Source organism: Pimephales promelas, chromosome 17, assembly GCF_988280905.1.
Source record: "Pimephales promelas chromosome 17, fPimPro1.hap1.1, whole genome shotgun sequence".
Taxonomy (NCBI): Eukaryota; Metazoa; Chordata; class Actinopteri; order Cypriniformes; family Leuciscidae; genus Pimephales; species Pimephales promelas.
In genome coordinates this window covers 5,365,005-5,378,407 of record NC_142785.1, presented here as the reverse complement: position 1 = coordinate 5,378,407, position 13,403 = coordinate 5,365,005, and the positions used below count along the sequence as shown (strand labels likewise).

General features: G+C 38.0%; 1 protein-coding gene across 1 annotated transcript; it reads left to right on the top strand.

The window, feature by feature from the left end:
- The first annotated feature begins 761 nt into the window (after positions 1-761).
- psmc5 (proteasome 26S subunit, ATPase 5) lies at positions 762-12,908 on the top strand. Its single transcript, XM_089121811.1, has 12 exons — positions 762-891; positions 1,294-1,365; positions 1,926-1,995; positions 2,114-2,211; positions 2,299-2,355; positions 4,674-4,904; positions 5,006-5,132; positions 9,181-9,371; positions 11,447-11,545; positions 12,332-12,442; positions 12,538-12,624; positions 12,760-12,908. Exons 1-12 carry the CDS (start codon positions 859-861, stop codon positions 12,811-12,813), a joined length of 1,230 nt encoding a protein of 409 aa, XP_088977937.1. The 5' UTR covers positions 762-858; the 3' UTR covers positions 12,814-12,908.
- The last annotated feature ends 495 nt before the right edge of the window (positions 12,909-13,403 follow it).

The window sequence follows — 13,403 nt, the reverse complement described above, 5'->3', positions numbered from 1 at the left end:
TGTTATATAAATGTGTATTTTAAGCCAAAAGAGACCGTTTTCATCTCCTGTCTCTGAGCTGACTAAATGTTAAAAATAAGCACACTAAGCCAAAGGACATCATAACAGCATTCAGGTCCTTCTCAAAAAATTAGCATATTGTGATAAAGTTCATCATTTTACATAATGTAATGATAAAAAATAAACTTTAGATTCATTGCACACCAACTGAAATATTTCAATATTTTCATGCTTTTATTGTTTTAATACTGATGATGTGGGCATACAGCTCATGAAAACCCAAAATCCCTATCTCAAAAAATGTGCATATTTCATCTGACCAATAAAAGAAGTGTTTTTAATACAAAAAAAGTCAACCTTTAAATAATTACATACAGTTATGCAAAACTCAGAACAACTGTTGGCATAAAGAACTCAGAACAACTCTTAGCATAAAGTTTAAGGTAAAAATAACTACAACTGAATATAGTATCTTGCTAAATATCAAAAATGTGTCCTAGAAACTGTAAAAATGATAATGATAATAATAATAATAATACAAATAGCTCATCTGTCCTAGAGTTCCCTTTTTCGCTACTGTTTTGGGGCTGCTAAAATTGTACAAAAATGATGGAGACTGGGGATGAGAGGGCTTCAGCAAACATACTGTACAAAAGCAAGAGCAATTATAGGTTCGAACAGTCATATTATTCATTAAAGCTGTTACAAACAATGCAAACGGTATAAATAAGGCTACATTTTTCTGTCCACATACGGTTTCTCCAGCCTATCGGTGGCGCTAGAGCTCGACGCCTTCACTCTGCATCTCCCCGAGAGGAAAACAAAACGGTAAAACGCCGCTGACGAACGGAAGTTTGTATGTTCAAGATGGCGCTGGACGGGATTGACCAAGTAAGTGTTATTTATGTGTTAAATTTTCTAATATGAACAATATGGTTAGCTGTTGGTTAGCATCACACATTACATAGAAGGAATATGCTGTAACTGTAGTGTTTAGAAATATAAGTTGAAATTGCTGAATGTAACGCGCGTCAGCACCGAATGAGGCAGAGTTTGCTGTCTCATTGTCACTGACTGGGACTGATCATAACATGGCATAACTGGATATATTACATGACAAATTATCAATGTTTCGTATTTACTTGCAGAATCACTTATAACAACAACAGAGGTCTTTATATGCCTAATAATAAAATGATAATTCTCTGATTATACTTAAGAAATGTCGTATTTGATCCTGAAATCATAAGACATTCCTCCTCATCATGTTATTGTTATTAATAATTTTTGCAGATGGATATTGAGGAGAGTAAAGGAGGCTCTGGGCTCCGACAGTATTACCTGTCTAAAATCGAGGAGCTTCAGGTGAGAATAGCCATGAAATGTTGTAACGTTAGTTTGCCTGACACGCAATATATTCTGTTGATAATATTAAGAAGTTGTATTTACAATTACATGACAGTTTATTATTAATTATTTGTTTTAAATGTATATTAAATGCAGTTGACCTTATCCGCTTACATCTATGTAAATTTATCATTACTTCTATTGTTTTTGAAATATGGTTAATGTTTACTGCTGGATGTAATGACAAATATTTATGATACAAACTAAAATACAATTGAATGCCATTTATATTAAAACTTGTGTGTAATGTATTTAAATATGTTTGTAATTACACCTGTGTAATGATTGAGTTGCAATTTACAACACTCAAAATATATTAACTCTAAATGCAATATCAAAATACATACATACTATACTTTGATTAAGTATACTTAAACTGCTATTTATTTTGTTCATATTATATTATATGCAAATTCAGTTTTAAAAAAAATACTCCACTACAATCTGTACATTCAATACAATCAACTTCTTTTCTACAAAGGTAAGTTGTGTCTAAATGTGCTTGTCTCTTCACTCAGTTGACAGTGAACGATAAAAGCCAAAATCTCAGACGTCTGCAGGCTCAAAGGAATGAGTTAAATGCCAAGGGTAAAGCTCTTTCAACCAACTTTATGAATGTCATTTTTGGTGTTCAGATGCCAAATAGCCTGTGCTATAAATATAATCAGTATGACATGACAGGATTGTTTTGCTCTGTTTCCTTTAGTGCGCCTCCTGCGTGAGGAGCTTCAGTTACTGCAGGAGCAGGGCTCTTATGTTGGAGAGGTGGTGAGAGCCATGGACAAGAAGAAAGTGCTGGTCAAGGTTTGACGGCCGTTATTTTCAGCTTTTCTCATGATCACGATCGGTGCTGAGATTGTTTATTCATGTATGTTTATGCTTTATTTTTAGGTGCATCCTGAAGGAAAGTTTGTGGTGGATGTGGATAAGAACATTGATATAAATGATGTAAGTATTTTGTTTGGGTTTTACTAAGGATCAACTTTTCGTCATGATATTGCACTTTCACATAAGTGCAATTCAAGAGAACATAAACTCATACACAGGGTTTATTGTACCTCATGAAGTTTATATCATATGCATCAACACACCTCTACATTATAAAAGCTGGTAAAATGTCAAGAAGCTCCAATAATTCTGAATTATGTTAATATTCAAACAAAAAAGACTGCCCTGTGGCACAGAGGCTGAGTAAGTGCGTTTTATTCAGCAACCACAATCAAGATTTATGACTAGAATGAAGACTTACGCTGGAATTGATACGGAAATACTGACCGCACCGTTCCTATTCGGATCACTGTGGCTGAGGAAGCCTCCGGTGCTTATATTCAGATGTGATAATATAGGCGTTTCGTTTCTGACACACGCAGTAAGTAGTAGACCAATCACAACAGACCATTATATTTGGGCCGTCTGACCAGTCAGAGCAGAGTAGGCTTTTGGAAAGGAGAAGTTTAGAGAGACTGAAACTGAGCAAACTGATTTAAGACTCTTTGAGAAATAATGTGATGGTGCATTGTAGTGCTTTAGCGGATCGTCATTGATTCGACGTCAAAATTGCGTCGACGTCATATTTTTGCGTCGACGCTTCTTTATTTATTTATTTTTTGCATGTTCCCGGCGGTACAGCTTGCCACACACGTGGGAGACCGAAACATTGCAGAATAGAGGACGAAGACAACTAGAAGTGAATGTGCTATCCAATAAATGAATCACATACAGTAAACAAACCCTTAAGAAAAAAAATTGCAATTTAGATGCGCAAACTGGGTGCCGGTGTGGTGAGACGTACAAGCTCGGGCAGATTCGGCTTGAAGTCGTTACCGGACGCGGCGCCGGGCGCGCTGTTACAAAAAAAGGCGTACACACAGCCATCCACAGTCTTCCTGGTCTTGCGCACCCAACGAGTCATTTTTGCCGTGCGCACATTCGCGCTCGTGCGAACGTGTCGAGTATAAACAAGGCTTTACTCCGTGTCAGCACGCGCTCTGATCAGTAGGTGCACAAACCTCTCCCGATTCATTCTCCAGCAGTAGCAGTCTCCGATCGCACCACTAACTCCGCCTCCGTTTCCCTCCTCAGCTGATATTAATATTTAAACATTCTCTATGATAAAAAATGTTTGTAAAAAATATTTTAATAACACGGTTTTGGCGGTTGTAGAGTTATAATGGTGTTCAAATACATAACATTAGACTAACGTTAGCCAGCTTATAGTATTTTGATTCAGTATGCTAGTATTTATTTGAGATGTTGTTTTTTTATTAATTGAGCAGCAGAAAAAATATTCTTTATATTAGTCGTCCAATTAGTCGACTGATCGATAAAATAATTGCCCAACTAATCGTTTAGTTAATAATCGTTTACCCCAGCCCTAGTGCAGTGTTTATTATGAGAATTAAATAAATATGAGATTTTTTTTTTTTTTACCTCAGGTGCATGTAAATCCAATTGTAGGAGACCTCCAAAACAAAATTAATAACATTTTTTAATAGCATAATACGGGCACTTTAAAATTGCTGTTTTCTTTTTTTTAATGTATTTGAATCATTTAACATTAAATATTGCAGCATCTTTACTCCAGCCTTCAGTGCGTCACATGATTCTTCAGAAATCATTCTGATATGCTGATCTGATGCTCAAGAAACATCTCTTATTATCGTTGTTGAAAACAGCTGTGCTGCTTAATATGTTTTAACACAAGACTTCTTTTAATAATAGGTTTTTTTTTTTTTTTTTTAAAGCATAATTATTTGAAACTTCTGACCGGTAGTGTACATATTTGTTGTATTTTCAGATCATCGGTACTATTTGTATTTTTTTTTTTTTTGCACTGCAGAGAGATTGTGTTTATGTGATTGCCCGGTTGAGAAAACTAACTAAAGCTCTTGGAGAAAAGCTCAAATTGGAGGGTTTAAACCCTTGGCATCTGACAACCCCATACAGGAAAATGTTAAATAGATAAATAAAAGTGTTCAGGATAACTAAACAATGGACATTATGCTTGATTAATTGTAAGAAGCAGAAATCGTGATGACGATGAAGTGCCAATCAATCAGCCCTAGGTTTTAAAGTCATGAATGATACCTCTGAACTTGAGGTGTACTACTTTTAGGTGTGCTACTACTTTTTCTAACTGATCCGGAATATGGTATTCGTCATTAAACGGAAAAAAAGAACATATAAAAAATCTGACTAATTACTAATGTGTATTAACTTGTGAACTTATTAAACTTTATAGTATACTAATTTCTTATATCCTCCAGGTAACTCCAAATTGCCGTGTAGCACTTCGTAACGACAGTTACACGCTTCACAAAATCCTGCCAAACAAAGTGGACCCACTCGTCTCACTGATGATGGTGGAAAAAGTGCCAGATTCGACGTACGAGATGATCGGAGGGCTGGACAAACAAATCAAAGAGATCAAGGAAGTGATTGAGCTTCCAGTCAAGCACCCAGAATTGTTTGAGGCTCTAGGAATTGCACAGCCTAAGGCAAGTGATAGCATAACACATCCTTATCAGGTCAAACGTGTCATGTAAGAAATATACTGGTCTGTTGCTTCATATTTTGTAATGTGTGTGTTGGTCTGCAGGGTGTGTTATTGTATGGACCTCCTGGCACAGGAAAGACCCTGTTAGCCCGAGCCGTGGCCCACCACACCGACTGCACCTTCATCAGGGTGTCTGGATCAGAGCTGGTGCAGAAATTCATTGGAGAAGGTTGGTGGGCTTCTAGACATATCAAGTTCATGTGTCAAGGCTTTATGGGTTGTTGATGGACATGTGCTCCCGAGTTGGAAAATTTCGGATCTTTTTAAAAAAACTCCTCAAACTGAACAAACATGTATCAAATAATGTGTTTTTCCTTAAAGGGATACAAGGTGACATTTACATGATTTAAATTAATGTGATTCTGTGATTGCGTACCGAATACGCCCCGCCCCCTGCTACCCCGGCCCCGCCCAGCCCGGCTCAGTGCACCTCATGTCTTATGTGTACAGTACACAACGAATTCAGTTTTGTAGCCTAACCACTATTAACACCAAATAACAAGCTCCATGTTTTGTTACTTTCGATTATAAGCAAGGTGTGATCTTTCAAATTCTGTCTAGTTGATCACGAAATTCAAACAATAAATGGCGTTTTGGCGCTCTTTAATGTGGCGTGACAGATCGCTGTACTAGGCTCCTCATTTCAAGTGGCAGCGCGAGTAAACGCGATCATCTCTTCCTCAGTTAGAGAATGGACACCTGAAGGTATGTTGAAAGATAAAGTATACTTACTGAAAGGCATCATAACTCGTGTAATCACTCAATCAGTTTCAGCAGCGGAAAGACGTCAATAAAACAGCATAGCTTGTCATTAGCATTATATTTACCTCAACAGTCCAGTGATTTAGTGTCCACAACTTTGGTTCCTATAAATGCACTCTTGCATTAAATAAATGCACTATGTTAGCCTATATATTATATTTTACTTAGCCTGTTAATGATGTCTTGATTATTTAATGCATGTTTAAAATATCTTGAAATGTCATGAAAATGACAGCTGTAAATTATTATATTTCAATAACAAATTAGAGTAAAAACACAAGTTAATGCAAAAACTGCCTTATGTTCAGTTTACATGTTTTCATACAATGTGTTGTGTGTTGATTATTATATCTAAAAAATAAATAGCATCTGAATTTAGGTTAAAAGTCTAGGCTACAACCTTTAATGTTATAGTAATGTGTGGCTCCCTACATATACAGCATTAGCAGATTTTTTTTTTAATCCTTTTGAAACGTTTAATGGGCTCTATGCATGGCGTTATTTCCGGTGAAGGTGTAAGGATGCTCGATAACTTCCGCCGATTGTAGAGTCCAATGCAATACCGAGAGTTTATATTGAATTTTATACTCCATGGTTATACTTAAGAAACTTTAGTCACAAAAACAGACATCCCTCGTTGTGTTTATGCTTCATTTTAAAATTATATTAAATAAACATAACTATATATAAAATTACATCTGAAATATGAAAGTTTTGTTTCAAAGACGGGAGGACAGTAAATTTTGAAGACTCTGCCATAATCCCGTTTTCCTCGGTTCTCCTCCGCTTAAATCTCCACAACTGGAAATGGACGAGCATCCTTGCGTCAAATGCAGAACTTATGCGTGCATATAGCCTATTGTAATTGAATTAATTTAAAAACAAAGACAATATTTTCATTAAACCACTGTTTAAAAAAACAACCAAAAATTAAACCGAAACAAACTGAGGCGTCAAAACTGTGGGAAAACCGAACCCACAGTTTTGTGTATCATTACACCCCTACTATTATATAATATTCACTTTTACATGGCGTTTGAACATAAATATGTGTTGGCAGTGTCAAGTCAAGTCACATTTATTTATATAGCGCTTTTCACAATACAGATTGTATCAAAGCAGCTTCACAGTGATAACATGAAAGTAGTACAACACAGATCAATAATATTGTTAAATATTAAATACTAAATAACCCCGACTAAGCAAGCCAAAAGCAAGGCGACAGTGGCAAGGAACCAAAACTCCATCAGATTGGATGGAGAAAAAACCTTGGGAGAACCCAGGCTCAGTGTGTGTACACAACCCCCCTATAAAGATAAAAATCCACCCATTGCTTCTTTTCTTTTTTTAAATCCCCATAAATCATAAGCACTGTCTCAGAACAACCCGTTCTCAGATTCGGGGCAATGTGACGAACTTTTGCACAAGCCCCGCCCACGACTGTTGCCTGACACTGCAGTTTATGCAGAGACCCGCCCTGAGTGAGCTGTACACAGTCGTTACACCATTGTTTCGACACCGGAGCAGCTGTAACGCTAGACAAGAGCGCTTTGTCTCCAAAGCGATTGAGGTGTTCTTTTGTTGGATGTAAGAATGAACATGGTTCATTTCTGGTTGTTACTCGAGGATGGATCTGTTCGTGATCCAGCGTACAGTCTCCGAAGCGATAGGCCTAACATTACTGATCACAGCAGAAGTGAAAGTGAGAGCGCGCACTTTATGACAGCTCATCGGGTTGTTTTAAGGATATAAAGTTCACCAGTTTATTAAGCACCATCAGTATATTTTTGGCCATCATTGGGATGTGGTCCGCTACAACATTGTTGTACTAATAGTGGATAAAAGCAAGGTGAAAGATAAGTTATAACCATAATTAAACTAAACTATGCCTGTTCTATTTCCATACAGCATATATTCTCTGACTCTGGTGGCATAATTGTCTGACTTTGGGTCGAAATGAGCACCCCTACTGAGGGTTTCTGTTTTTATTTGATCATTCCTTGATGAGATTGTCCTGCCACTGAGCATTAGCTTGTGAGACTCCGCCCTCTTTGCCGGCAGCAACAGCTCATTTGCATTTAAAGGGTTAGTTCACCCAAAAATGAAAATTCTGTCAGTATTTACTCACCCTCATGTTGTTCCAACCCCGTAAGACCTTCGTTCATGTTCGGAACACAAATTAAGATATTAAGATCGCTCCTGCATACAGTCCATAGGCTTCTTGAGGGACTGGCTCTTGCTGTCCCCGAAAAGTCATTAAAGACATCGTTAAAATAGTCCAAGTGACTACAGGGGCTCAATCTTAAGTTTATCAAACGACGAGAACACTTTTGTGCGCAAAAAAACAACAAAAATAACGACTTTATTTCAACTATTCACTTCCTTCTCCATGAGCCTGTAAGTCAGTTAACGTAGTGTGATTGCGTAAAGCTACGTCACACGTAGGCTCACTATTGGCCGACGCTGGTCATGTGTGTGTGATGCGTGTGACGTACAATGACAGAAGCTTACGCTATTAAACTAGTAACCTGACTCGCGCAGAGGGAGCAATAAACGAATAGTTGAAATAAAGTCGTTATTTTTGTTGTTTTTTTGCGCACAAAAGTGTTCTCGTCGTTTGATAAACTTAAGATTTAGCCCCTGTAGTCACTTGGACTATTTTAACGATGTCTTTAATGACTTTTCGAGGCCAGCAAGAGCCAGTCCCTCAAGAAGCCTATGGACTGTATGCAGGAGCGATTTTAATATCTTAAATATCTTAATTTGTGTTCTGAAGATGAACGAAGGTCTTACGGGGTTGGAACAACATGAGGGTGAGTAAATACTGACAGAATTTTCATTTTTGGGTGAACTAACCCTTTAAAGGGATACACACTAAAACAGTGTGTTTTTCTGAGCCCCAAGTGACAATTTAAACATGCTTTAAAAAAATATCTGTTGGGTATTTTGAGCTAAAACTTCACATAAATACCCTGGGGACATCAGAGACTTATTTTACATCTTCTGAGAAGGGGCATAATAGGTGCCATTTAAATCATAAGGCTTTGTTTTTTGTTGTTTAAAAAACTATCATGATTTTAAAGTTGTTTGTTAGATCATTTAAGATATTTAATATTTTTTTATGTATGAAATTTCTTAATTTAAAAAAAAAAAAATCAAATTTTAGTCGCAAATGCGACTTGATCACTGTATGACTTTCTTCTGTTAGAAGAATGTTCTTGCTGCTATTTTCCTTACAATAAAAGCATATATTGACCAGGGGTTGTCAAAAATAACTAACACACACCATTAACCTATAATCAAAACAGTTTAAATGACAAATCTGCTCTAATCCAAGTTTTCTAAAGCCATCTAATAGCTCTGTAATAGGAAAATAAAAATAAATAAAATAAAAGGCCGATTTCTCAAGCTGGATTGATTGCCCTAATTGGACTCCATATATTCTCTGTTGTCAGGAGCGCGTATGGTGCGCGAGCTGTTCGTCATGGCCAGGGAGCATGCACCCTCCATCATCTTCATGGATGAGATCGACTCCATCGGCTCTTCTCGGCTGGAGGGCGGATCAGGAGGAGACAGTGAGGTGCAGAGAACAATGCTGGAGCTCCTCAACCAGCTGGACGGATTCGAGGCCACCAAGAACATCAAGGTGAGAAGCAAACATCTGTAAACTAAGTGCTGATCGTTACACGAAAGGTCTCTGGTTTTTAAAAGCTGATATATCAAACAAATTTAAATGCTATTATTATCAGTTATTTTCCAAAACTTACCATACATCAGCAGAATCCTCTCAGAATGTTTAATACAATGACTTAAACATCACACTCGTCCGCATACATGGGAACACATGATAACATGAAAATCGTGTATACAGTGAAAAATAACATGAAAATAATACAACACAGATCAATAATATTGTTGAATATTAAATGTCCCCCACTAAGCAAGCCAAAAGCCAAGGCAACAGTGGCAAGGAACCAAAACTCCATCTGGTGACTGAATGGAGAAAAAAACCTTGGGAGAACCCAGGCTCTCCTCTGGCCAATGAAGGAACAGTGATAACAAAACAAATTAGATGGAAACATTAAGAGAATTGTCCATTTCCCTCTGTGTGTAAGTCGAAGTAACCATGCCGGTTTGGAGACGAGATGTTGAGGATCAGTGCCGATGGCTGTCGTGTCGATGAGGATGAGTCGGGATGGGTCCATGCGAAGGTCCACCATAGAGGGTCCCTCGGGATAAACAGAGAAACTACTTTAAGTGTAGACGCCATCCTTCTTTTGATGTACCAAGTACATCAGGATTTACAGGACGTGTTCCTGATTCCGGCTGATCTAAACTATGCAGCCTAATTTTGAATTTAGGAAGTCTATAGTGTTTTTTTATCTATTGGCGCTTTTCCATTGCATAGTACGGTACGGTTCGACTCTGCGCGGAACAGTTCGGCTCGCTTCGCGTTTCCACTGCGTGGTACGGTACGGTTCGACTCTGCGCGGAACAGTTCGGCTCGCTTCGCGTTTCCACTGCGTGGTACGTTTTGAGTCGGTACGGATCGGTTCGGTTCGCTTAGCTCTGTTGCTTTTCCACTGCACTAGTACCCCTTCAAAGTGTGTGGGACTGATCGTTATTTGCGCGCGCCTCTACTGCCATGACATCATCTTAAAAGCGCCACATTTTCAAACCCACAACACAGGAACAATGGAGACTATCGAGGGGATGGTGTTCTTGATTCTCGGTATGTGGTTGTTTTTAACTGCTAGACGGAAAAATGCGTTTATAATGAGGCTGATGGCAGCAAAACAAACTACTGCTAAAAAAGTGTCTCGTGTCGCAAATCCAATGACGCTGGTAGTGACGATTCTGTCTGACCAATCAGTGATCTGCAGTGTTTCACGTCATATTTTAGTACCGGTACGATACGCTTGGAACCTCAACAGACCAGGTACCATTTAAAGCGACCCGAAGCGAACCGTACTGTACCGTACCATGCAGTGGAAAAGCGCCAAAGTGAGCCGTACCGAACCGAACCGTACCGTACTATGCAGTAGAAAAGCGCCGTATGCTAGGCCAAAGAGATGTGTTTTAAGTCTAGATTTGAACTGACAGAGTGTGTCTGCTTCCCGGACAATGTTGGGAAGATTGTTCCAGAGTTTTGGTGCTAAATAGGAAAAGGATATCCCGCCAGCCGTCGATTTTTGATATTCTAGGTATTATCAACTGGCCGGAGTTTTGAGATCGCAATAGACGTGAAGGACTATAATGCGTTAAGAGCTCGCTAAAGTACAGTGGAGCTAAACCATTTAGTGTTTTATAAGTAATCAGAAATATTTTAAAATTTATACGATGTTTAATAGGCAGCCAATGCAGGGTGGACAGAACCGAGCTAATATGGTCATACTTCCTGGTTCTGGTAAGAACTCGAGCTGCTGCGTTTTGGACCAGCTGAAGTTTGCTTATTAAGGATGAAGGGCAACCACCCACAGAGCACAAAAGTCGGTAGAGCGGTTATCTTTTCTCCTTGCCTGTCAAATCTATAACTGATACTCTCATTTTACCTCAGATTTCCATAAATGCACAAAGTGACCGTTACAGACCACATACTCATTGAACTTTCCAATCATCACCACCAGGGGTGCTATGGCCAAACTTGCGCCTCCTGCTGTGTTTGTATCATTTTTCTAAAGAAATGTATGAATTTACTAAATGTTTTCTTGTTTCCCTCAGGTTATCATGGCAACAAACCGTATTGATATTCTAGACTCTGCACTTCTTCGACCAGGCCGCATTGACCGGAAGATTGAATTTCCCCCTCCAAATGAAGCGGTAAGCTGGGATTGTTACATATTTTTTAGTTTTCTCTATCATCTTGACTTGGGCTGTCACAATTCCTTGATTAAATTTGGAATGTACTTGATTTAAAAAAAAATATCCTTGCTTGCAAATTACCCTTGTCAAGTAACTGGAAAAATACTAGAAGTGGTGCATTTTACAAATGAGAAACCATGAACCACATTATTGGATCATTTCTAAGGCTGCACGAAATATTAAAACCATTTAAAATATCATAATACAGCATAGATAATGCTATTGAGAATTCACAAAGACTCCAAAGCAATTTATTAAATATATGCCCTGCTGGTTTAGTATACCGGTATGTGCTTTAATTATTTACATGCATGTAGGTCACGTACATCTCAGAGCAGCTCCGTTGACCGTAAATGCCCTTGGTTAACTCCATCTCTGCATATACTGTGAGTTTGGGTTGCTTCAGGGAATGCAGTGTGTGCCGTTTTATTAGATTTGTAACATAAATCATTTATAAACCTACTCCAACACAGGAGAATACATAAGTATGTTTCTAAATATGCAAACTTGTTCATCGTGATTTCAGAATATAAGTTTATGCCCTCGCTCTTAAAGGGATACTCCACTTTTTTTTGAAAATAGGCTCATTTTACAACTCCCCCAGAGTTAAACAGTTGGGTTTTATCGTTTTTGAATCCATTCAGTCGATTTTCTGATATTTAGAAGAATATCAGTAACCTGACCGTTTCTGGTCTCATTGACTTCCATAGAAGGAAAAAAATAGTGTTATTTTGTTCTCTGCAGGCCCGTTTGGACATTTTGAAGATCCACTCCCGCAAAATGAACCTGACGCGTGGCATTAACCTGCGCAAGATTGCGGAGCTGATGCCAGGAGCGTCTGGTGCTGAGGTCAAGGTGAGGTCACAGCAGGATCATTTCCAGTCAGTTATGCGCCACTTATTCAGGAGGAGCAGTGCTGAAATCAGCTTTTATTTGTGCTTGTGTGACAGGGTGTCTGCACCGAGGCAGGGATGTACGCCCTGAGAGAGAGGAGAGTCCACGTTACCCAAGAGGATTTTGAAATGGCAGTGGCCAAGGTACTGAAACATATTGTTGTTGTTGTTTTTCTGATTTGTGCTTTCAGTGTAATTATTTTAACCTGCCAATCCTAATATTAGACCCGTTTGTTTTCATGGATATCTCTTCATTTATAATTTACTATATTTTCACAGGTCATGCAGAAAGACAGTGAGAAAAACATGTCCATCAAGAAACTCTGGAAGTAAACATTAGACTCTATAATCTGCAGGTTTTTTTTGTCTTTAAGTTGCTTTATTGTCATCACCCAAATGTATTAAAAAATAAATTGTTTCTCACTTAGCATGATCGTTTTTTCTTTCCACTTTGTAAAAATGCATTTATAATTCCCAAAGTTGATTTTCCCATAGATGTCAATTGCAGCTTGCTTTTGCCACAGAATAAAAAAGCTAATTTCAACTTTATCTGGCTTTCTTTCTCGCAATTGAGTTCATATTTCACTATTTGTTATAACTAACAATTGTTATTCTAATTTTGTATCTTGCAATTGAACGGAAATGGTGAGCTATAAACGCACAATTGAAATAGTCCAAATTGTGAGATATAAACTAGCAATTGTAAGTGAGTCACAATTCCCTTTTTTTATTTTGTGGCGTACTTAAGTTGCCATAAACTATAAGTGCAGAACTCAATTTAAGACGACGATAAAGGGCAAGCTTTGATTAAACGTTTTTTCCTTGGAAAAAAAAAATCATGTTATATTTTAAACCCTACTAATGTGACCAACAGTGTTATTCTTATAACGATATTTTTTTTATTAAGAAACCCCAAAATCGTC